This window comes from Onychostoma macrolepis, chromosome 07 (genome assembly GCF_012432095.1).
Source record: "Onychostoma macrolepis isolate SWU-2019 chromosome 07, ASM1243209v1, whole genome shotgun sequence".
NCBI lineage: Eukaryota > Metazoa > Chordata > Actinopteri > Cypriniformes > Cyprinidae > Onychostoma > Onychostoma macrolepis.
The window spans coordinates 20,618,525-20,645,031 of NC_081161.1; the positions used below are offsets into that span (position 1 = coordinate 20,618,525).

Genomic DNA, 26,507 nt, shown 5'->3' on the forward strand with positions numbered 1-26,507 from the left:
AGAGGGTCTGATCCTACACCCTCCTGACAGTGATAATTGGCCACTGGTGACTAAACACCATTTACATTTAACTACCCACTCCTGTCTGCTGGGCAAGATACATGCTAACATGCACACACACACGCACACACAGGCGCTAAAATTAAACAAGTAAAAATACTGGGAATTCCTAGAGTACATTCACACATCTTCTTTAACTGCAGCGTTTATAAAGGCCTTTTTTTTACTCAGAGTTTGCAAGTCTGCCGTGACATATTAAGGAGGACACATTGTAAATTGATAAACCCAGAGGGATTTGCATAGAAGAAGAAAAGGAAAGACATAAACCAATCCTCCTAAGCATACATCTCTTTTCTGACTTACAGTTATTCACCCAGTCCCTATTTCCTTCTATCTTTCTCTGTCTCCAATCATCTGTCATTCTCACTGAGTGGTTTGGAGTGAATGGGGACAGGGTTCACTGCTTTTCCACCAGGGGGTGTCATGGCCTTATGAACTAGGACGGTTGGGGTGAGCAGCCCCCTCTTTCAGCAATCTTTCAAGTCTGGTCTCTCTATATGTACATCCTCTCTTGCTTTTTTTCTGTTCATCTCTCGTTCTCTGCCCCTGGCTTGAGGAATGTCTTGACTGTGTGGCAAAACTGGATTGTGGGTGGTGGCTGGACGGCTCTTAGCGGTAAACATCTGAAACCTGGGCTCCTAAGCACCATCTAGGGCCTCAGACACTCACACAGACGCACACTTCATACTATCAAGCAGGGTTAGAGATGAAAATTCACACACTTTAGACAGGCCGGGTAACTGCGCTCTGTACTACAAGCATGCGCTCGCAACTGCTCCTGTGAGAAATCTAAATGTGGCCATTTTTCATGAGGGCTAATGGAGACAGGGCGGGTGAATCAAGATAACTGTTTACACTGCAAGCTACGACGACCACGACAATGAAAACAACAACAAAAACAAAACGGGGTGAGGGTAGAGAGTGTGCGAAAAAAAGCTTGGTGAGAGTGATGGCGGCAGACGGAAAGGACACTAATAATCTCATTTCTCTCGTTCATCCTTTTTTTTCTTTGCTGTAAGTGGTGCTTCACAATAAATGAAAGCACTTTTTCTGGTGACACGTTTCGATTCTTATAGCACACCAGCAAACATTCAAGAAATGTCGAAGGCTACGTTTTTACCGTCTGTTGGCCTTAACAACATTTCACACAGGTGCCGCTGATAACCGGGACTGATGTGTGGTTATTATAACACGCGTAGCTTGTGATGATACGTTGTTAAATTAAGGGGAAGACAAAGAGGAGCAAAAGAAAGACAGACAAAGAACACAATGCTCGAGACATGTGCAATGTATAGATGAAGATATGCCACTAACAGACCTAGTATTGATTATATGATACACTTACACAATGGCTGCCTTGCACAATGGAACAAGGCCATTAAGCAATGTGAACAATACAAAGCTAATCCACTAGACTACACACAGTCTGAGGTGTCTGATAGAACTTGGCGCTAAATCGTAGAAATACTTCATAATATATGTGCCTATGTGCACATATGTGCTTTACAGCATATGTGCTACGCTGTGTTTCAGGCCTTTTTTTTTTTACAAATAAATAAAAGCTTTTTAGTTTTAGCTTTCTGGCATTTGTTGTGATTGAAAGAAAAGGTGCACTGTATTTAAATATGGGAGTGGGTTGAACTACAATACTATGAATGTAACATACTTGACATGCAAGAGAGAGTAAATGTGTTTGTGTGTCTTATAAAAGCGGTATAATAAAGAGGGTGTCACTTTAAAATGACTCTCACTCATTCCATCCCGGATGTCAAGGCATACCATATTCAGCTGAGATTTCTAAATATTAATGATTTATGCACTATTTGCATACAAACCTAATGCCAAGCCACTTCAGATAATCATATTTTGCCCTGAATTAAATTTTCAGAGGGATTTTTGCTTCATCTATGCCCAGCCCCAAGGAATTGTGCAGAATGTGTTTCACTCAATTTTGTACAAGAGACCCAAGCACAAAAGACTCGAGATCAGTTAGTTCCACCTGTATGGTATTTTATACATCTATTTGGGTTTCAAACTAAAAAGAAGTGCTTGTGCTGTTTTTGTATTTTTGAGTCAATTTCTATAGGCTATATGCACAACACTAGTGAGGTGTGAATTGTGAAAGTCCATATACTGTAATACAGAGGAGATGTGTGAATGCACAAAACACAAATTATATTCTTAGCAACTATATCTGTCTTGTTTTCCAGTAAAAATGTCATCCTTAAAACAATACTTTCTGACAAGATAGATTATATTTTGCTTTTCCAAGCATGCATGTTTTTGCCAGATCTGCCAGATCTATCACACATATATATATATATATATATATATATATATATATATGTGTATATATATATATATATATGTATGTAAGGGATAATCAACGGCTAGCAAATTAAACGATTTGAATGCACGACGTGGAGGCGAAGAACCACCCGACGCGCAGTTGCCTCCGCGAAGTGCATTCAAATCGTTTAATGCACAGCTAGCCGTTGATTATCCCGTTTATGTCATGGTCATTTGCCAGCATTCACATATTAAAGATGTTAATAATATTTGCACTGCAATATTTGACCGGAACGATAAAAATGACGGTTATTTTCATCTGTATTACCAAAGACTATACTTTGGTATTACTATTCAACTGTAACTGTATGTTACTATGGTTACCAATGTTTATAGGAAGCGCATTAATATAGAACGTGATTAAACCAACCTGGAACTACCTGTGCAGTTAAACAAATTTAATCAACAACTGCCAGCCAATCAGAATCGAGTATTCAGACAGACCATGGCATAAATATATATATATTTGTTTTTGTTCTTTTTTTTGTTTTACGTATACATACATATTTTAATGGAAAACAACACATAAATAGTAGTTAAGAATTTTAGTAGAGTACCTTCCTCGGGTGTCGAAATCTCTTTCACACACACACACACACGTTAGTTTTTGTGAAAAGTGGGGACATTCCATAGGTGTAATGGTTTTTATAGTGTACTTACTGTATGTGCTATTGCCCTACACCTACCCTACACCTAAACCTATCCCTTACAGGAGACTGTGCATTTCAACTTTCCCCCCAAAAAACTCATTCTGAGTAATTTATAGGCTGAGATGTCACCTTCACCTTGTAATACCTATGTCATACCTTTGTCATTATACAAATCTATGTCCTGACTTTTCACAAAAACACGCACACACACACACACACACACACACACACACGCATGCACACACACACACACACACACACAACTTATGTAGAACAGGTTCAGCGGTAATACTAACACATTCCCTTCAGAAAAGAAAGAATAAACTGTCTGTTGAGTTCTCCTTGTGGTCATTCAATGGTTTTACTGTATGTATTACTCAAACATTCCCACACACTGTCACAATCGTATACAGAGGCGCTCGGCTGCCCGTCAGCATCCACCAGCAACAAACTGATGGAGTCATGCTTTAAAAATGCCAAACAAAAAACTTTTGTTCTGTAGACAAAGCCTTATCTCTAAAGGTCAGTCCCTCTTCACAGCAGCAGGAGAGGAGGACGTCACAAGGGCACTTTTCAAATGTCTTTGATTAAAGAAGGATATTACAATACGATACATTCACTACGATGACAAAAAACTAGCATTCATTTTCAGCCAAGTGAATGACCTCCTCTAAATATTAAAAATGCAACAGGTTCCTCCATGACAGACATATTTTCCATAATTGAAAGGTCAAAAGCACCATTAATTGTTAATGTAAACCGTTTTGAAGGGGGAAAGTGAAACACATGGCAGTCTTGAGACTTCACTTTTCTCTCTATTGTATCTATTGTCTCCCTTGTATGAAAGAAGGTGTAAAAACTAACAGACTATTGCGTTCCTTTCTTTTGTAACTTCAAACTATCATGGTGGAAAGATGCTTAATTCTTTAACACAGCTGCACAAATATTTGTTCATCTCTTTGCCTTTTCATGTTTTTCCAAGGTTATGACTAGAGATTTAGCCTTTTTTTCTTTCTCCAGATAACTGACTCACATTGTCGACTAGTTCAGCTGACGTGAGTGTTAGTTGTTGACTCACTTGTAGTCAACACTATGGTGAAACAGAGATCCAAATGTCACTGGACAAAAAATACCAGATACAGTAGCCTACCTATAGACAGCTTATATGGAAATAACTACTTAAAATAAAATGACTACTACTAAAATATCTAACTGACACCTGTACAGACTTTTTGTCATCCAAATCACTGTTGGTAAATTAGTGGTTACTAATCAAGCACAATACATAACACAACTAAACTGAATTGCAATTTGCTAGTTACAAATTAAAGGAACAATGAGTGTTAAGATTTGTGAGAATGAAGCAGATTAATAAAACATGTCTGTTAAAAATACTTGCAGTGCCAGTTTAAACCCCCTGGTTAATCCTACACCTATTTGCAGTAAGATTGTTTTACTGGGAGCAAAAAAAAATAATGTCTGCCTTGCTCCTCTGTGTTTGCAGAGTACAAGTAATAACACCAATGTAAAGTACCAAGCTAAGAACGTCTGTCTCAACTCCAGAATTGAAAATTAGTTGTCTCCTTAATGAATAATATATTAAGAACAAAAGGAAAATGTAGGATACATACATTTTATTGCCTGACTGTTTTACTTCAGCAAAAAGAATCTCTCAACTGTAAGAAATTCCCTTAAAAAAAGGACATCTAAAGGCTGTGGCACCCACTTACTTTCTACTACAGCTGCCCAAACCAAACTACAAATTCAGTTCTTAGAGATTTACTCTCTTTTTTTCATTCACAGTTACTCTCTTTTTCTTTTTATCACCAAATTTTCAAAAAGGGCAGTGTGAAACACAGTGGTCTCAAGGAGCACCAGTAACCTTAGCAGAATCATGAAAGCTGACAGATCATTTTTCACAAGGCCATAGATCCCGGGCTCTTATAAAGTAATGGGCTTTTGGGAGAGGCCTTTATGAAAGCTAAGATAGTTAAGTTCTGTGAGCTAGAGATGACACAGGGACCATCAGCTCCTGGTCTGTTCCAAAGCAGACACCCTTATTCCCAGAAAGAGGAGGGAAAGAGAGAGGGTGGGACTGGAGCTCTTGTAAAATGACAATATAATAAAGATTAATATGTTACTTTGTCATCCTGATGGTCTCTAAACTTGCCCGAAATAAGGTTGAAATCACTCAAAAGCAAATCTTGCTCCTTTAGAGAGTTTGTGTATTGGTGCAGCTCTGACCAATGAGGGAAGCATTGAACAAATCTCTCAATGTGTAATTGCTTCACAAATAAGAAATAGTAGATGCTGTAGTGATGATGTGTTGCTCATAATGCAGTGTATACCATGTGTTTACTTGTCTGAGAGTGTGTATGTTTAACAGTAAGTCATTTTGAAAGTCACTCTTCGTGGATTTATGACACTAAAACAGGGTTTTATGTTGTCATACTCACCAGAGGGGTCATTTCTTTTCATGCTGCTGGTGCCACTGCCTCCTCCATTGGAGCTGCCACCAAGGCCTCCGTTGAAGGCTGCGAGGTTCTCTGAACTGTAGGCCCGCAGGACAGATAGCATGTTCATCTGATGCTCCAGGTGGGCCTGATCGGGCTTTACCAGGCCAGGAGGACCACCGCTTGGGGAGAGAAGACCAAGGCCTGTCTGCTGCCACTGCTTCTCAGGGGTGGGAGGCTGAGGAGGAGAAAGGCCAGAGCTTTGGGGGCCCATAGTCAGCTTGCATCTTTGGATGTCCTTCCCTGACAATGGAGATTCAGGAAGCATTTGCATGGATCCACGGTCCTCCTCCTCAGCGTCACCCATCTCCATCTCTTCTTCTTCCTCTGCCTCCTCTTCATCATCAGAACGCATATGCCTCTCTGTAGCAGCGGGGTTAGGCAATGATTTGTCACGACTTATTTCATCTTCTTCAGATTGGCTGCCATGTTCTTCAGATGCCTCTATTTCGCTGCAGGACGCCTTGTCGGATAGGTCGTCCAGGGGGCCCTGACCACCCATATCACTGGGCTGAATTTGCTGCTGGTCCAGGAATCCAACAGGCCCTCTAGCAGAGCCATCATACACAGGACCAAAGGGCTTGTAGAAGTCACTGGAGAATGTGCCCATGGAGGCTCCATGCGGGGGCTGCTCCAGATGGTTGGACCAGCCTGCTTGTCCCTTCAGCTCCCCAGACTCAGTCTCTCTGTCCCTGGATGGGGCTCCCTCATGGTGATGAAGAAGGCCTGGTGGTGGTGGAGCCAAGCCAGTAGCTTTTCCTGCATGGGAAGGCTCTCCCAGGAGGTGGTCCTTAGCATCTTTCCCCTGGCCAAACTTGCCTTTACCCAGGTGGTTGGCTTGCAGGTGGAGGGCCATCAGCTCCACAGAGGCAGTTGTGAAGGAGCAGAAGAGGCAGCCATGCCAGGCGACATTGTCCTGGATGGTGATGGAGGCTCCAGGGAGGGACCCTGCTTCAGGTCTAACGGACAAATCCAGAGGCTCATACTGTGAGCGGCCACCCTCAGCTGGCTTGACGTCACTGGTGGGATTCTCTTCCTGGTTGGCCTCACTGGCTCTTTTGGTCTTGGCCTCGGCACTCTCCTGGCTGAAGTGCTGGCCATGCAGCTGACTCTCTCTCATCTCTTTTTCTTTCTTCATGGAGTTGAGGACAAAGCTGTCCATGAAAGCCTGCAGGGAGCCCTGGAAGTTGACGCCGTTTCCCACCATACTCTGGTAAGCTCGGCCCAGGTCGGAGAAGCTGGCAGGACTGTCCCCTGCAGAGGCTGGCCCCTCAGGACTCTTCATGCTCTCAGAGGTGGGCTCTGACCCCGGCCCGTGGCGATCGCGTTCCCTTTCACGGTCTCTGTCTCTGGGTGAGAGCATTCCTGGTGGTACCCACTGGTGTGGGAGCATTTGACCACCTCTGAAGTCAAGACCAGAGGGCATCACCCCTTTGAAGACCCCGCGAAGGACATCGGGGCGAGCAAAGACCCCACTGCTACTGCTGTTCTTGGCATGGTCATCCTTGTGTTCAGAAGATGGTGGGTGGTTGGCTGAGGGGCCACTTCCATTCTGTCGCTCACGGTGATGGCGCTCCAGGTGGTACTTCAGAGAAGCTGATTGAGTGCCTGCATAGTCACAATGAGGGCACCTGTAGGGCTTTTCACCTACAGTGAGAATGATAGAAAAAAAACAAAGACAGACAGGAGCTGATGTCAGTACAGCAGTAATAATAAAGGTGCCAACAAGCTCAGCAGGAACCCTGGGCTTGTTCCACCTGTCAGAAGAAGAGCAAAAAGAAAAACAACATGTAAATATTTGACAGGAATCATGTCAGGGATTACGTCAAGCCTCTCTAAATCTCACATTCTGCAGCGTTCGACCACATTTATCACTTAGTAAACAGTCCATCAGCCTTTTTGAGAGGAGGGAGGAGTTTCAATACGGGTCGATCCAGCTCAATCCAGATCCTAGGAGTGAGCCATCACTCACGTCAGCGCCATAAAAAACATATCACCATATGGTGCCTTCAGTCCACTACAGAGATCATATTTTCAACTGACAACAAAACTGTCTGGATGTTATCTCTGTTCACATGGGGAACTGCAGGCTTGTGGTGCTGCTGGTTGCTGCTGTCTTTCTCTCCCTCACTTTCTGTCTCTCTCCTGGCCTTGTCTGCTGTCAAGCCTCTACCTTGGTGGTGGAGCTGTTCTGTGGACATTCTCTATTTGCAGTTTATCATTGTGAGGATAAATCAAGCCCCACAGAAGCTCTTTATTCCCCCCGGAGGACAACTGTGACCCCTCAGTCCAAAATGCACCCAATAAAAGGGCCTCATTTGAGAGTGAAGATAGTCTAAATGATATAAACACACCATATGTGGTGCACATGAACATTCCTCATGAGGCAGCCTCACACTGCGGATTACAAAATGCTAACCAGCATGAAATGTACTGTAAAAGAAGGCATGCAGGCAGTTTAGAAACACATGCTAATGTACAAGAATTCTTGTTAAAAGCGAAAAGGGAGTAGCTTTTAACAAGAGAAAGAGTTTAAATTGCATTTGCATGATCCGATCAATATCGATATAAAATACTTTGAAAACAATTAGAATAGGCTTGGAATGAAAGCTAGATTTATAAGATCAATAAGCAATAAACTAAATGCAAGGCTTGATTTTTGAGACCCCGTAATGTTTCAGGAATTAAATGATGACGTGCGAGGTGGGGAAAAAAAAACAGTGAGAGAGGGAGTTTCGAGAGATATGGGAAAATGAAAATAAAAGCATGTTTGTCGATGTGTGTGTGCGTGGCTATAAACGCTTAGATTATACACATGGAAAACATTTTTTAACCCAGAAAAAATGTTGCATTGTTACGCAAGACTGAATTGAATGATTTAAGTCTGGCTCTGTAGTAAATCATGGATATAATTAGCAAATGGCATAGTGCTCAAGTAATTTATCATTATTTGGAGGGCGCCATTCCAGAAAAAGAATGGAAGATCTGCAGACCCACTGCACAGCTTCCTAAATAAAGGATCGCAAACATAAACTCAATACTATATTGATAAGGAACAAATATACAGAGGGACATATAGTGAAGGGCAGGAGAGAGGGTGAGGGAAAAAAAGAAAGAAAGAAAGGGGTCTTTTGTTCTTTTGCACAAGAGTGTTTGAAGCGCATATTCAAAAGACATCATACAAGATGAGCTTTTAACCCAATAAGTGCTTATCCTCTGAGCAGGATAACAGAGGCTTGGTGTGATTCAATAAGGAAACGTCCTTGATGCAAATGATCATTTTCAGTTCCTTTAACTGGAAGGAATGATATTCTGTACCCAAAATTAGAGTACAATTAGAGTGATCTGCTTTTCTCCACCCCATCATGCGTGTCTGCTTAGGAAAATACTAATAAAATTTCAATTTATTTTTACTTAAAAAAAAAATATTAGGCCAAATAGTACACTAATAAAACGAAATGCTAAAATTATAATTCAGGCCAATCGATTATTATGCATATATAGATCATTATTTATGTATACATATTTTTGGTTTGCTGGTTGTATGTTTATGTGAGTGTGTGTTCAAGTGCCTGTGTAAGTCTCTGTGCATGTGGCATGTTCTTTGTGCACCATTTGGGCTCAGTAAGACATCTGCTCCATCATACGTCAGGGGCACGTGTGACATCTGGGGAATATACTGTATCCTGCCTTGCAACATTACACACAATTTACTGCTAAAGGTCATTATGTACCCGTTAATCCACTTTTAATTGATATCCACACAAACAACACAACCTCGGGGAAACAAAATGGATCGCCAAGGCAGAGAGGTAAAGAGATTATTATTTTTCATCTTTTGAAATGAGAGAGTGCAAAACTCCCAAAAAAGTTTCCAATGCTCACTCTTATGGCTGATGGACTGTGTTAATAAAAATAGGGAGGAAAAAATACATATCAAATTGCCATCTGGTATAGTGTGACAGGCTTTATATAAATTACAGAGACCTCTCACTGTGAGTAGTACATATCCATTATCATTTCGCAAGTTCACTTCTAACAGAACGCTTTCAGTCTCAACACCTTAAGAAGTCCAGCGCAAACTGATTTCATATGGATTTGTGTGATTTGTCATGACTCCATAGTAACAGTTCAGAATAAACACCCACAGCCTTTACAGAAGGGCAATTAAAATAGTTAATAGATATGACATACTTTAAGATGAATTTCCATATGGCTTTACAGAATGGTGAAAAGACAGCCTGCATTCCACAGGGGGATAGAAAGAGAGAGAGAGATTGACTGCGCTGGAAAAATAAATGTGTTTTTTTTTTCTTCCTTAAGCTATGCTTTATCTATGCCAAATGTAGAAACAAGAATGTCAAGGTGTTCGAGTTCTCAAGCCCTAAACGTAGTACCCACAACTTCTATTTACATTTTAAATTACCCTTTACTGTATGGCCCATTACTTCAATCCTTCCATTCATCTTAAAGACTTTTAGAGAACTAACTCACCATGTAGTGAGCAAATAAGCATTACCAAAGAGAACAAAAACAAAACTAAACAAATACGAACGCAAACCACGCACCAGGCGATACAGTCAAATTTTCTACTGGGAGTCTGCTGAGTGACCTTTGTAATTTACAGTGCTTATGGTTTGGAACAGTAGCAACTGACCACAGACCTGAGTTTAATGGCTCTTTCTCCCTCTTCAAAGTAAACCTTCAAAATGCTGTTCGATACAACCATAAACCTCCATCCAGCCGTGTGAGCCAGATCTCCTCGGTCCGGTCCAAGTCTCGCTCAAGATGCGTAATGGCTCCCAATCACCAAGGTGAACTCGCACGGCCGATGCCTGTCTGTCCTCTGTCTCTCTTCAAACAAAGGTGATTCGTCTGGCGTGTTGGTTCTCCTATAGCCTCAAGTTATGCGTAGCCATTGTCAGGAGCAAGGACCTTTTTATTTTTTATCTACAGCTGCTTACTGCTAAATACTGCCTTGTCCAGAAGGGGACAATCTGTGTCTCTAATTGCTGTCACTGAAGCCTAGATTCATTATGTGACTTTCCCATTAAAATGTGAGCATTAATTTGTATAATGAAATATCACCCACTGCAGTGTTCATTAGCTGTGGCCCCACACTATACGCTGCACAATGTTAGCTACCTAGAAAACTGTGCTTAATTTCACTAATGGATATTTTCCCGCTCACTGTTGGAGAGGAAATTAATACTGTAACATTAGCTCTTTAACTTTTGGAGAAATTTAAATTCACTTCATTCCTTTCAAGCCGACGTTAGAGAGTCATTAATCTAACATTGTGTCACACAATGCCCTGGCCTCCTCAGTAAGCAACGCCATTGTGATGGGATAACGGCATCGGGATTGAGGCCCGCTTTGTGTCATCCGCATGTCTGATTGCTTTAAATCAGGGCAGGATATTTGTTTAATGTCAACGGCATAGTTTCAGCCTGATTGGAAGGGCCTGTTGTTCCTGTAAATTATTCGAGCAGAGCTAGACCGAGACCTGCGCCGTATCTCCGATGTCTGTCAGCCGGGAATCTTTATGACAAACCTATAACCGATCAGCAAAGAGTCACACATCTTGCAAGTACATCAGGGCCAGTGTAAATTGCTGCATCGACAGAAAGCGAAGCGTCTGCGTGTAAACGCGCTCGGACCACACCGCACACGTGGGCCCAGCAAGTGGAGTGAGTGAGTGAGTTAACGGAGGCTCGGGACGAGGGCCTCTGTTTCCTCTCGGTTGAAATACGGCCCTACTGGGGACCCTTACCCCCTGCTCTGAGCAGGCATAACTCAACCTCCCTCAGCTAGAAACATATTTCCCCACTCCATCCGCTGCTCTCCTGCTAGGAGGATATAACCAGCCTGTCTAAAGCCTTAAGCTCTCTGTTTAAATGTACGTTTGACACTCTCGTATGTGTGATATTATCTAGCTATATGCAGCATAACATTTTAAATTAAAATACATTTTTCATTAAAAAAATTATATATTAAAAAAATCATATTCCTTACTTAAGTCATTTCAAGGAAAATCACTCTTTCCAACTGCCTCCCAGTCCATATTAGATAATAACAAATGCAGATGACAGCGTTCTGCAGACTTCATATGAGTACTGTATTGAAAAGTAATAGTATTTCATGTGCGTCTGTTACGACGGAAGATGAAAATACTGCAGGCTGAGATAGTTACACATCAGCTCCATTGTTAAGCATGCTTTATAATCAACCTTAATGCTCCAGAATAGCGCAGCTATGTGCTTCTTATTAAGTGGGACAAATACCATCTGGGTGGTCTCCACTCTTGCTTGTATGCACATACCAAAAAAAATAACAACCATCGATTCTAGTGATTTCCATTTACAGAATCGGGACTGGCCTCACATTATTTGCTGAATATAGAAAGCTGTTTCCTTCTTTTCTCTCTTTCTCTCTCTCTCTCTCTCTCTCTCTCTCTTCTTTCTATTTTTATGTCTGTCCTTTTTATGACTGAAGCTTCACTGTGAACATGTGCAGGTATTTCTGATCTGACCCATAAAAATTACTCTCATCGGTCTAGCCCAATGTATTTAGATATAATTATCATTCTTAAGAGAAGACTTGAATAAAATGGCTTAAAATTCAGTTTCATATATATATATATATATATATATATATACACTCATATTAAATGACTAAATATTCTACATACATACAATTTGATATTACTATGCATAATATTTAGTCATTTAATATAATAGTATTTATATTTACTACAAATAATATGTGTATGGAAGCATTACATTATAGCCTTTTATCATTGTTGTTGTCAAACTAATAAACTATAAATCTAACAACAACAACAACAACAATAATAACAATAATAATAATAATAATAATAATAATATGCATATTAAAAAGCTGTCATTGTTTACACACTCGTACACATACACAGAGACAGCAGTGTGCTGAATCTAAGGTGACCTCTGAGTGCTTATCCTGGTTATCCTGCATGTTAACTAGGCCAGCTGTGCCTGCTAGTGAGCCTCAGCCTTGCTCTTGGGTGGAACAGCAGGGTCTCCTGACAGCCACTGGACCAGCACTGCTCACATCATTACTCTGCTGGGCTGGGGCGTCCTGCCTCACATACCTGAAGTTCATTTATGGGCTCAGAGTTTTTAAATGTCAAATGAATGCAAATGCCTAAAATTTGCTTCTTGGACTTTTCACTCACCTGTATGTATTCTTAGATGGACCTTCAGATGGTGGGAGGTGCGGAAAGATTTGCCACAGTAGGGGCAGTCCTTCATGCTTGAACCCACACTCCGTTCCCGGTGTTGAGTAGAGGGGGGCTGGACAGCACTCACAGGTTTCGCCATCTCTTCCCCCACATCTAAGAAACAGAGAACCAGAGAGAGACATAATTCACAGACTGTTCTGTTTCACTTCAAACCGGCCGCATGCCAGAGAGCTTTTTCCCCGTCTTGTTTCTTCTGTTGTTCTCCATCCTTTCAGCTTTTGCCACCAAAATCTGCTAACGCCACACAAAGTCAAACACATCAATGAGTTCATGTGCACCACTTTCCCCCTCCCCACCCTCCGCAACCTGACAGAACGCTGACAGTTCAGAAGCTTTCTTTAGAGATATCACCCCGACCCCCACCCAAGTACACTCACGTCCCAACGTTTTATCCAGCCTCTCATCATCTGTAGTGGGAAGCATATGGCAGATTGTGTTGAAATGAACAATACAGGGAGAAAAAAAAATGAGAAAACAGCCATGTCAGCAACAGGGTCTTCGTTTCACCGTTGCGCCCTGGTTTTGACAGGTGACGTCGGCAGGGAGCTTGATGGAAAACGGTGATAACGAAGGGCCGCTCTGATTGAGCAATTGTCACACCAATAACGTCTCAGAGTGTCAACAAGTCCACACTTGGAGATAATTAGTCACTATGCTTATATGTGAGATGTCAGCAGTGTTACACCATGGTGAGTTACAGGGGGATCTCATATTGTGTGAAGTGTTTGACACTCTAGAGAAGTTAATGTGACACAAGACCAGGTCAGGTCCTTTGAGAAGTTACAGTTGCCTACCACATGCTGTTGTATTTTATTATTCTATTTGGTTGAACTTTATATCCAGTGGCCTTAACTACTACATTTAAATTAATCATTTGATACAATGCACTTATTGTGTACATACATGTTTTTACATTGTACTTATATTTAAAAAAAAAAAAAAAAATACCTGCATGCAACTACATCTGTAATTACACTTATAATTACACTGTTGACCCATCCCTTACCCGTATCCCACCTCAATGGCAGCAAAAGTGTTTGCAATACAATATGAAAACAATAAGTACATCATACTTATTTCTTGATGCAAGTGCCTAGTGGTTAAAGCCACTAATATAAAGTAATAATATAACTTTACTTTGTTTTATTTACTCTGTAAAAACCACAGAAAAAAAAAAAGAACTAGACAAAATATATACATCTCACAATAATCTAACATATAGAGAGAGTGAAAAAAAAAATAGATGCAGTTGCTTACTAGAGATTTTTCAACCACTTATTGTATTTTATTTTATAAACACCAATATATCTGATATTTGCTGTTAAAACCAAGATACATGACCAGGTCAGGTCTTTTAAGAATATATTTTTTCATTATTATTATTATTCAGTGAAATACCTACAAATAATACCTACAAGATTTTCTGTTAAAAATATATGTCAGCAGTGCATGAGCTGTGATTTTCAAATGGGCAGTTTAACTCTTCATAAATTCTTCTTTAAAATTTAGAGAAAAAAAAAAAAAGCTTCTGTTAAAAATCAAGTGTTTTATAACTAAGGGAGGAAAAATCCCCGTATGCACACATTCCGACCCTAAAAACACATTTACCCCATAACAGCAACTGGCTTTGTGCCTTAACTTCAGCTCAAGATGGCCTGTGAGTGTGTGACCAGCCACAGTGCAAAAAAGGGTTTGTAAATGCTTTCTTATTTCAATGCCTACACATGATATGGTGTGTGTGTAGGGAGAGACGTCGTCTGAATGGCGCAACCCACTTTAGCAACCATTTGCCTCAATCAAAAGCTTTTGTACGAGTAATCTTTCTTTCTTTCCACGCTTTTTTTCTCCTCATTTTTCTACCCTCTTTTAAGAATCAAATGAGATTTGAGAAGTTAAAAAAGAAAGAGTGAAGTCAGCATCTCCTTCTCTCTTGTGACTGATCACATTCCTGCAATTTGCTGCCTCCGTTTTGCCTACACGTGTTACATTGTGATGTGTGCCCCCATTTTCTGACCCAAACATATACTCACAACGAAACAAACACTGACTCTGACCCACTTTAGCCTGGTACCCAGACACTTACAAATATTACTCCTATTGGCAAATTTTACAGGCTTTTAGCGAAAAGAGAGGACGTTATTGTCCCACAACCACACACACACAGACACACCATATATTGTATATGTAAGTGTGAATGTGGCATTTCAGTGCCAATCATTACTCACACAGTATTAAAAGTTCCTTTAGATTCAGATTTTAACGTAAACCATCAGTCATGTCGCTCTCATTCTTACTTACATACTGGAACATCAGACAGACAGATACATGAGCATACAAAGCCTTTACAGGTAATACTGTTCTTTCATCTCTCTCTCTCTGTTTCACTCGCTCTCTCTCCACACACACACACACACACACACACACACACAGACACACAGACACACAGGCCAGCAGGGCCGTCTTTAATCAGCTGACTGCTCCCCAGCTTTTAATACGGCTGTTCCAATTACTGTAAAAGTCATCCTGCACCAAATAACCACAAATATTGACAGTTTATTGCACAACACATTTATGACATTTGAAGGTCACCCCATATATTACGCATCATCTCTCGGCCCAGGGTGTCTGGAACAGAGAGATTCTCGATAACCCGCCACCTATAACTATTTTCTGCATATTGATTTTCCATTTCTCAGCCCTTTTTTATGCAAAAGAAAAATCTGTAAGAGACACAGCATTAAAACGATTGTCACGAGCGAGCCACGGCCTTCATATATTATCCTGTTAAGCCTGAAAACAATAACTCTTTAGTCCAGGGCCTAGACAATACAGCAAAACATTATGAAATGCTACAGTGTTCTTTTATAGATGTTTACAGTCTGACTAATTAGACATGGGGATAATGAAGTTACATCTGTAATTTATGATTAACTTGCTTATTGAAACTACGCTGGTATCAATCATCTCCATCTCCATAAATATTTCATCGACCACTGGATTCGCTTATGAGGTTTTTGCTGCCGTAACCAATAATAAAGAGCATCTCCAAGCGCGTGACACGACATATCAATATCCATATCTCATTGTCCATTGAGTTTGTCGCAAAACAAACCACGGCAGTTAATGGCACATACGTGTAAAGTGAGGTGTTTAGGGCGATTTACTGGACTGGCATTATAGAACATGCCAGAACAATAGACTGGAAGCGGACAGGAGGCCACTGGGAAAAGCCATCTGGGAGGAGGTGTGTCGCTCACCCTGCTGTCTGCTCGGTCTCTTTGACATACACACACGATTATGGAAGCTGCTAAGTTGCTGTGTGTGTGTGTGTGTGTGTGTCTATAAAAGGGAGGTAAAGGAAAATATGTTTTTCTCAGTGACATTAAATGCATGTGTGTGTGTACAAGCTCTCAAATCTCTCCAGATGGACCACACCCTGTTCCCACTAATAAAAAAGAAACAACAACAAAGGCCCACTATGACAACCCCCACCACCACCACACACACACCTTTAATGGTTCTCTCACAATCACACTTCCACTCTAAATCAGTCTGTGGTTCTGATTACTCGCATATCACTTTCAGAGGGGAAAAAAAGAGAAAAGAAGCAATCATAAAAACACAAGATGTCTCCCCTATCCATTAGAATAATGTGTCACGTGCCACAGTCAGTCATTGACCTTCCTTCCTCTGTAGCACCCGAGGAAAATGTGAGAGAAACATTTGGATTTAGATAGTAAAAAGCAGAGAGAGAGAGAGAGAAGGTAAAATGTGATGACATCATTTGAAAGGCATTAGGCTTTTAAAAATGCGCCCGGGGGGAGCTGATTTCCTTACGCTGGAGCAACACAACACCATCCGGCTGATGCGCACACTGCACTCTCTCTTTTTTGATTTGGACCGGTGCCATCTTTGTGAACAGTCTGGTTCAGGCGAGTTAATCAATTTGAGGTTTAGTTACACTGCTGAGGCTAGCATTCCGCCGACTGCTAGAAAGTAATCGGAACTCGCAGAATTTATTAACCAAACACCAATTATCATTAAACACCACTGCATTATCCCCTCCTTTTACTACCTGACAAGGACTACTTAATGAAATTTTAGATTAAAGTTATTTAGCCTGCTGATTTATGGTGGCTAAAACTCCTAATGCAGCCCCTTGGCACAGATGCTCGCACAAGCGGTTATTTATTTATTTATTTTTTTTAGGAGTACACCAGGGACCCCGAACCCTCTGTGGTACCACCGCAAGTCCTGCCCATGAATACAGAGGGGAAAAGAAAGAAAGAAAAAAAAATTTAATGTCCAAACGTTTGTAAGATTCACTGGACGCGAGAGCAAGCCCTATCGCTTGCAGGCGGTACACGCTGACCTGCGTGTCAATGAGGTAATAAATTCATGGAGGCAAACTCGAATTTAAATAAATAAATAAATAAACACTAAATTCAAAAAGTGTTTACCCCCTTTCTGTTTGTGAGATGAAACAGCCGCAAAATGTGCTACATATAAGGCATGTGGGTAAACAGGGGCACCAGATGTTCTTTGATGTTAATAATGGCATTTATTATTAATATTAATTAGACTGCATTCAGCAATACATTTGGGCCATTTCCAAGTCAATTAAGCAAAATGGCATTCGGGAGATGTTGAAACGACATTTTAAGGCAGGTGTTCGGCGGTCCCCTAATAAAACATTTTTGCTGTGACTGAAAAACAACCCATTTCCAACAGATTCTGTTTTTTTCTTGGGCTGTAGGAAAGCAGCATTTTCTCGCTTCGAGCGCTGTCGTTTTTTTTTAAAACAGTTGTAGTTAAACATGAACAGCCTTGCTCTGGAAATGTTTTCATGTTCCCCATAAATGATGCTAAACAGCTTGAAAATGTTGTAATTCTCTTTGTCTCGGTGCATTTTTATATATATGTATATATAAATATGTAAATATATATGTAAATATTAAATGTACAACCTACTAAATTTAGTTCTGCTTGTTAGCAAATGCCAAACCAGATAACAGGTTATCCATCTAACAATCCATCCACACAGCAAAGAGCCAAACTCCACAGTAAATATCAGTCTAAAAAAACCCCACAAAAAACTAATTACTGCCCACATGGCGGTGAAAGATCAGATGGGAAGGCGAGTGTGGGGGGAGGCTATGTTGTTGTCTATATAATCCTTACTATATCCTATGTGTAAGTATAATCACACACACTCCGGCACACAAAACGCAGTTTTAAAGCTCCATTCTCTGTAATCTGGACCATGAAAAAGGGGGCCGCTAGCACATTACCTCCAGCTAGCACTGATTTGGCAAGAGGGCCCAGTGTTTTTTTTTAAAGCTTGTGGAGGCTCAGCCATACAATGGTACATTAACAATCTGTGCGTTCATTTATCAGCCCATGCGTTTTTGGACTCTGTGTTTATGGCGCAGTGCACTTTTCATCGCTGAAAATTAATGAACATGCCTCTCCTCGCAACAAACATGCACCTGTGCCGCCGTGATGCTAATCACAAACATTTATATTTATTAGCGGCAGCCTGAGTGAAAGTAGGATTACAAGAGGAGGAGGAAAGATTGTCCTTTTTCTGCTTTGTGAACAGAACGCTGCATTTCTCTCTCTCTCTCTCTCTCTCTCTTTTTTAGAGCACATTTGTTATGCCTGCTGGCGGAAGGGTCAGGTGAAATTAAGCTTTAAGTATTCTCCCTCCGACTGTAAGAAGTTAGAAATCTTCCTCGACTTAACATGCTTGACTAAATCCTCTCCACCAATAACATCAATAGTTCAATAGTTTAATGGACGACATAAAGCACAAGAAATTCAACATGAATCTAGGATCTCGGCCAAGTCACGCGCAGCTCCGTCGCAACTGAAATTTGATGAGTGCGTCTCGGGTTCTTGAAGACGTGCCCTTCACAAACACCGAGCATCATGCACCAACACAACAACACGATAGAGTCTCAGGAGGTCAGGGAGGTGAAAGTGGCAGAATTGTGCAAATGAGCCACATTGACAGCACTCTTGACTGGAGAAACCCTCTCCCTCCCTTTCTCTCTCTCTCTTTTCCTCTCTATCTCTCTTTCCCTCCCACCATCAGTGACAGAAGGTGCGCCTCTCCCTCTTTAAAGGCTATGCCTCTGTCGAGCTGAGGGAACAGGAATGGTGCCATAAGTTTCCGCCTGGCACTCGCCCATCTTTGTTTGCTCCTCTCGAGTTGCTTTCAGGCTTCAAAGAGCAGCAAATTAAAAAAACGAGGAAAAAAAGAACGAAAGAAAAGAAAATTAAGATAAATAAATTAATAAATACGCACTGAAAAGAAAGTGAAACCCGGGCTGCTGAGGAGGCAGTGAGGTCTCACTAACTTTATTATTCTGCAAGGTGATCACAGCATGCAGAGGACCGGAGAGGGACCGCCGTGACCACTGCTGGCCTGACGCATGAGAGGAGACGTTCTGCCATGATCAGAAGCCATAGTGAGCTTGCGAGGGCCCTGAGGGTGGGCATCTTATTACAAGCCCCACTTCAGTAAGGCTGGCTGCTCTTAATCGTGGTAAATATTCATTGGACGCCCACTTTTTTTTGTAAAATGGGCAACTTTATCATTAGTGAAGCCTGGGTGGATGCTGTCTGTTTATGGCTACTCCGTTCTCTATGGTTAAACCGTGAGAATGAGGACAGACTTAAAGGGATAGTTCATCCAAAAATGTTAATGCTGTTGTCTTTTACTCACCCTCACATCAAAAGATGATAATTTGAAAAAAGTATGGGCAAAACTGAGGCATTTTGTTCCACACAATAAAGAAAGTCATACATTACAGTGACTTAATTTTTGGGGTCTAGTATTACTATTTCAAAAGCCTTTTTTCTGACCAAAGAAAAAAGAAAGAAAGAAAGAAAGAAACAGACTGTTGTGGAGCTAAACAGCATTTCATGCATTACTTAAGGATGGCGCTGTACCTTTAAAACTCTTTCAGGGTGGAAAAAAAAACCCTCCTCGCCTGACATTGATTTCCTATTCATTTTTCCACCCGACCAAATCAACAACAAGTACACCAGGCAATCATAAAGCTGACTTACACATCCCTTTACAGCACCTTCTAAATCCATTAGCATCCCTCTAAAGCCATGCGCTTTGAAAAGCCATTCCTCTATCGCTTTCATTAATGAGAATTAAAACAATACTGATGTACTTGAAGATATTAGGGAAATTACCATATGGATGGTCTGATCAATAACAACATTACCAAACTAGACATCCACAAAGACTGACACTATAATGTGAAGATGATGAATTACACGCAGGACAACATTAACGGTTCTTCCCATCCTCACGTATCGCCTTAACCAAAAACCTGTGTCTTGACAGGAACTGTAAAACGTGCTTTTTTCGCCTCAGCCACATGGACTATAAATTGTGCGGTCAAGGACATCCCGGTTTTACTCTTATATGCACTTGTCCAGTGTCTTGGAAAATGAAATAAAAAGATTTATCATGCCGCCCTAAACACAGGAGAGTCTCATGACTGAGCAACTCCATCAGAATACAATTCAAGATGCTGAGAGCTGGGCAGAGAAGCTTTAAAACTGTCCCTCCCCCTCAAGGTTACATCATCCATCAAAAATAGCATTGGACATCTTTTATTTAACCCACATTAATCTGAGTGAGATGTCTGAATGAAGTCTGATAGAGTAATTTTAGAACAAAACATATCTACAAACATCCAGGCAGGATGAGAAATATTGGAACACAGACTGTGGAGCAAGACTGATATTAACAGGGTCAATTATGTGCTGTTCTTTTTTTTCTTTTTCCCCAACTAACTTTTCAAAATAAATAAATTGCATCACTTGAATACACATCTTCTATAATGAGCATCTTTATCATTTCTACATTTTGATATGGGGTAAAAAGTCAAAGAAAAAAGTCTCGAAAAAGAAAGGTTAAAAAGAAAATCTTATTGAGCATAATTATCTATTATTATTATTATATTTAGAAAATAATAGAAAGAAAAGTAGAAGAAAGAAAGAATTTATACTGCAGATCTTCATGACTATATCAAAGTTAAGAAGTCTCTTAAAACAATAATTTGACCTTTTTATGACAAGACAAGTTTACTTCAGGTTGTAAAATGTCATGGTCCAACACCTTTATGATATTTATGAAATAATAATTGATCTATTTTTAGAAATAATAATAATAATAATAATTTTTTCCTTTGAAAAAAAAAGATTAACATGCCATATGTTAACACGGCCAGAAAGCTTTAACACAATTCTGACATCATCACATGCCTCATTTTTATTTACGCCTTATTTCTCTCTCTTCTTCGTCATCCTTTCACTGTTGACTCTTTCTACAACTCCAATCCTTCCAGTTGACGGTGCGTCACGCCTCACACATGTCAGTGAGAAAGCCTGCTCCTATCTCCTCCACAGACCAAATGTTCATTTGTTATGAAGGTCATTGACAGAGAGCAAGAATCACCATTGAGGAGCTAACAATTTGCCATTTCAGAACACTGCTGCACTGATGACTCAACTATTAATAGACTTCCCCCTCTTATATGACTAAAGCTATTCTGCCGATTGCACGGGCCACAGAAAAGATGGAGCCTTATGTCTTTATTTCTCTGTCTGTTTTATCTGAGGAGAGATATCTGACATTTGGAGCAAATTAATGTGAACCTAAGCCCGATGAAAAGTGCTGCATGACAGGATATTGAAAATTAAATCACAATGTTACTGAGAGAAGGGCTTCAGATGCCTTGCTGCCCTATTCTTGAGTTTTTTTTTTTTTTCTCCCTTCTCCTTTTTTCCCATCCACACTCGCATCTTTAAAAGACTGTGTTTGTACAATACCACCAACACGCTGTCACTTAAGCACGACCCTAGATTCCATTACAAGGATTCGATGTTTACAACTAAACAATAACAGTTTATTTCAAAACTCATTTACTGGCAAGCTCGCTGTTGCCAGGGCATTCAGACATACGTGTCTGTATTTGTCTGAGCGCACAATCATTTAGGCTTATGCTATTTTAGTCCAGCTACCAGCATTCGCTTTTTTTTTTCTCTCTCTCTCTTTTTTTTAAAGATCCGTGTTTCTGGAATGAAGCATAGACTTTGGAATCCTTTATCTACAGAGGCTCAAAATCTCAAGACTAATTACAAATTAATCTGAATCTGTACATCTGAAATAAGAGGGCAATAACTCAGCGTAATAAGATCTATCTTTTATATATTTATAAATAGCTTCACATAGTTTGGTCCGAAGAGCGAGAAGCATGACATAATTGCTTGTCGTCTACACCCATATGGGGACATTGGGGCTAGAGATTGTGAATATTAATAATTGATCATTAGCTTGATATGTGTGAGTGAGCTCAAGTTTGGCTTTCAGAGTTGACTAGCTCCATTAGGACTCGCTCCTGGGGCCGCAACGACTGCGCTAGAAGGTCACCAAAGTCACTGCGGCATCTCTGGTCTGCTACCGCTATTAGAATGAAAGCGTTTTAAGCGTTAACTACAAGGTTAACCTTTCCATAAATCACTGTACATCGGGTTGACATAAAAATAAAAAAAAAAAACGCAGAGATATTTCCTAGCACAATGACAAAAATCCTCCAAAAAATATCCCCCGCCCCACCTTCAGCTGGGGTCTGGCGTGTTCCCCCAGCAGGGGAACCTCTAGGCACCTTGACTTTTGTTAACTGCTTGTGGCACGAGCTGAGGAAATGGGTCATTAAATGAAACGAGCCAGGGCCAACCTCCCAGACTCCCAGAACTGTTTCCAATCAGATTGCTTCCTTTAACAGGAGCCAGAATCTCACACAGCATTAGCGTCATTAGAGCCACCCCATCTCCTGCCCCCCTCTCTCCCGGACTACCTCTGCTCCAAAGGCACTAACACGGATCTCCTCGCTTTGGTAAAGGGCATGCACCTTGTTGTTGGGGCAAATGCTTCAAATGCTATCCGCAGCTCACAGGCACGGCAGGATGTCAGACACTCGATTGACATCCCCTCATCTCTTTTTCTCTCACTCCCACCCATTCACAAGCAGGTCTTCGCAAACAAATCTTAGACACACTGAAAGCTTGCATGCCAAGGCTTTTCTGATGGGGCCCTATATTTACACACCTCAAAATAGAATTAGCCGGAGCTGCCAATCAAAGTTTAAAATATGTAACCGAGAAGCACATTATTTACGGCGCTCGAACTCGCCACGCACTTGTTGCCTCCCTGTCTGTGTACTGCGCTTCTCCCCTTCATTCCGGGAAACAAGATAAATGAGCGACGCACATCTCCTGCACCTGTCCCAGCATCCTGCTCCTCTCCAGGGTGATAAGGGATTTCATTAATGGCAGAGCATTTGGTCTGAAGGAAACATAATTGCTCGGCTGCTGCCGTCGCTGCCTCTGATGACGCCCTTATTTCCCATCATCCTTTGCTCTTGACTGTTAAGTGATCATCATATCAACAGAGAAGTGGGTGCAAGGTTGAGATATCGACACTCTGTGGTCATGTTGAAAAGCAAACACGGGTGTGGTGCAGAGAGAGAGAGAGCGCTGAAAGGGGAGGAAGGGGAGGGGGAGAAATGGACGGATGAAGTGTGGTAACAGAATGACAGTGGATGTGAGCGATAAGATCAATCGGGAAAGATCACAGCATTCGGTAATGATTTAAGCGCCTGGACCGCTCCCTCTAATAGTCCTTGATGGATAACTGTATGAGAGATACATAATTTTTTGACTTGCCATTTACACAGCATTGCACCTGAAAGCCGGGTGGAATAATAGACAGTTTAAAATGTCAGGGAACTAACTAAGAAAGAGAGACGGATCGGCCGGCGGAATCTTAATTAGGAAACCCGGCTAATGGCCCTGGCAGCTCGAGGGAGGAGGGGGGAGGGGGGATGGGAGGAGGGGGCAGAGGAAGTGCCGCTCTGAAACAGACAACACTTCCCAGCAATGCTTTGGTTCAATTAGCCGAGGCCTCTCCTTCTCGTTTGTAGTCCTCCGTTTTCCGTCGTTCCTCGCCTCGACAGGCTGACCAGTCACATTGCAAATATATATCTAGTAGCGAAGCCCATCAAGAATATGCTCTGTCTGGAAAGGCATGTATAGGATTTACCTATCTGTCCCAGAGCAGACCTGCGTGTTGAGCTGAAGCCAGCAGCACATGATTGTGTTAATTAATCTGCCATTGTAAGCAGGGGGAACAGCTGCAGAGGCTCTCGTGGCTGCGTTGTCAAAGCAAAACAATGCCGTGTTAAGCTTCCCCCACTGAATCTTCCCATTACAAAAGCGGCTCCAACACAGGGGCTAAATTCATAAAACCCACAGATCAATTTTTACCAGCACTAATGTCTGACCTTTAAAGGGAAAAGGGTTTTAACATGCTTAATTTCGGCTTGAAATATGGTCAGATATGTGATACCTAGGATTTGGGCCAATTCCCTGGGCTTTGAAAACAAACAGATTGAGAGAAAAGGGTGAGCCGAGAAAGAGGGGTTGAGAGAAAGAGGGAGAGCGAGAGAGAGAGGAAGGTGGGAGCTAAAGGGGTCTGATCTCTTAAACAGGGACAAACAGAAGAGCACCAGGATTCACCAGCTGAGCGCTGGTATTTTAAAACAATACGTCTAACGCGATTAGGAGGCAGCCATCGATCTCTGTTATGTGGATTTAATTTACAAGTGAGGGGGAAGGGGTGGGTGGAGGGTGAGGAAGGGCTGTGTTTGCACACAAATTCCGTGACAGAACCGGATGTATCCCTAAAAGGCGAGCGTGCAGTGTGGGTGGAGATCAGGAGAGGTGATGCCACTGAAAGAGGCCGTTGAAAAGCTCAGACAGGTCAAACACGTCAACAGTGATGCCCATATAGCATTTACCCTTTGTGATAATAACAGTGTTCATGGATGGCTTGCAATATATTTTGGGGGTAGATCACCCAAATACGAAAATGGTGCCATCGTTTATTCACCCTCATGTCTTACATACCTGCATGACCTTTCCTCTACGGAACACAACATAAATATTTTTGGGATTTTTATTTAGTAATTTTTTGTCCATACAATGAAAGCCAATGGCATCAGCCATATGTATTTCCATGTTCATTTGTAAAAAATAATGGTTCATTTTTTTTTGTTTTTGTTTATTAATTTATTTTTACATTATTACATGGATGTTAATGTTACCTCATTAAATCAGATGCCAATAAAGAATATCATACAGGTTTTTAAAAGGTGAACTATGCTTTTAACCTTTTAATTCTTAAAAAAAAAAAAATGACTTGACTTTATTTGTCAAGGAGTAAGTGTTACATCCTGCCCCATGAGATGATTTGCTTTTTTGTTTTTTTTGCAGCCATGTTATAGAAGAACCATTTTGGTTTCAGAAAAACATGTTGCAGTTCTCAAAATAACCATTAAGTTTTATGGTGACACTTTAATTATCTGCAAAACCTTTTTCTATTATAAAGAACCTTTTGTAAAGGTTACATGGATGTTAAAGTTTCCTCATGAAACAATGGATGCCAATAAAGACTGTCATACAGGTTTTTGGGTGAACTATCCCTTTAACAAAAAAAAATAAATAAATTTTTTTTTCAAATAATAAAAAATAAATAAATAAATAAATAAAAATCCTGCATGATTTATATATGCAACAATTGTCATGTCAACAAAAAAAAAATTGTTGAAACTTTTACCAGTTCAGTCATTAATCTTATTAGTCATTAATCTAAACAAATCAAATTATAACCAATAAGTGAAATATTGAATTTGGTCAGTGGTCATGTTAGGTTTTACAGCTGTCCATGTGTTACAACCATACACAATCTCCACTACTCCTGTTAGAGAAACATGACTAAGTGCTGGATTCAGAGCACTGCAAAAAGAGCTGTGCATTCATTAACGTACCTTTTTTTCACTCATCATTAGGAGATAATTTCATGAAAGGTTGTGTTAGGGCCAGATAAACAGAATGAGATACATGGAAAAAAAATTATGCTGCTAGCGAGATACATTACATATGTGTGTATGGCGGGAGGAACGAGGACTCTGTGGGCTATTTCTGTCAGGGACACCGAAGGGGTTAGACAAACAGTGTTTGAGGGGAAGATTGTGGCGAGATTCTCTGGAAGCTCTGTAGGGGGGAAAGATGGCACTCTACTGCTTTCTGGTTTCCAAAGAGATGGGGATACGATGCAAAAAAACTCATGGTGCTCCCTGGACCTCAACCCACTCTGCAGTGGGAGACCGTCTGTTTCTGCAAAGCTCCTCCAAAAAGCCCACCAAGTGTGTCCTGCTTTTAAAGGGATAATACTTCATAGAGAAAGTCTGATGGTGATGCTATCACTTTTGCCGACCTGCCCTCAAGGTTTAGTGTGGCAAGAGGGTGAACCTATTCGAGAAGCAGACACATTGAAGGTCTGAGAGAGAATATGGCCATAAAGCTGATGCAGACATGGCTGTAACCTTAGTCTCTTGTGCAACTACTAGCGTAACGGGATTCATTACAATTTAATTTCACATTTCCATATTGCTTCGTTTGAAATTGCAATTAAATGAAATATTAAAAAAAGAGCTATTCAAACAGAGCCGACAAATATTCAAAGTTAGATAACGGCTGTTTGATGTTGCTACAGTGAATTCTTAA

The 26,507-nt window shown here is 40.9% G+C and overlaps 1 protein-coding gene across 18 annotated transcripts in view; it reads right to left on the reverse strand.

Annotated features, from left to right (window-relative positions):
* Positions 1–26,507, reverse strand: part of znf536 (zinc finger protein 536) — a 306,462-nt gene that overhangs the window by 46,738 nt on the left and 233,217 nt on the right. For all 18 annotated transcript variants that reach the window (XM_058781896.1, XM_058781885.1, XM_058781895.1 and 15 more), the window contains 2 exons: positions 12,786–12,944; positions 5,516–7,219 (listed from right to left, as the gene is read on the reverse strand). In XM_058781896.1, the coding sequence (XP_058637879.1) occupies positions 5,516–7,219; positions 12,786–12,944 (1,863 nt within the window). The remainder of the gene's footprint in view (positions 1–5,515; positions 7,220–12,785; positions 12,945–26,507) is intronic.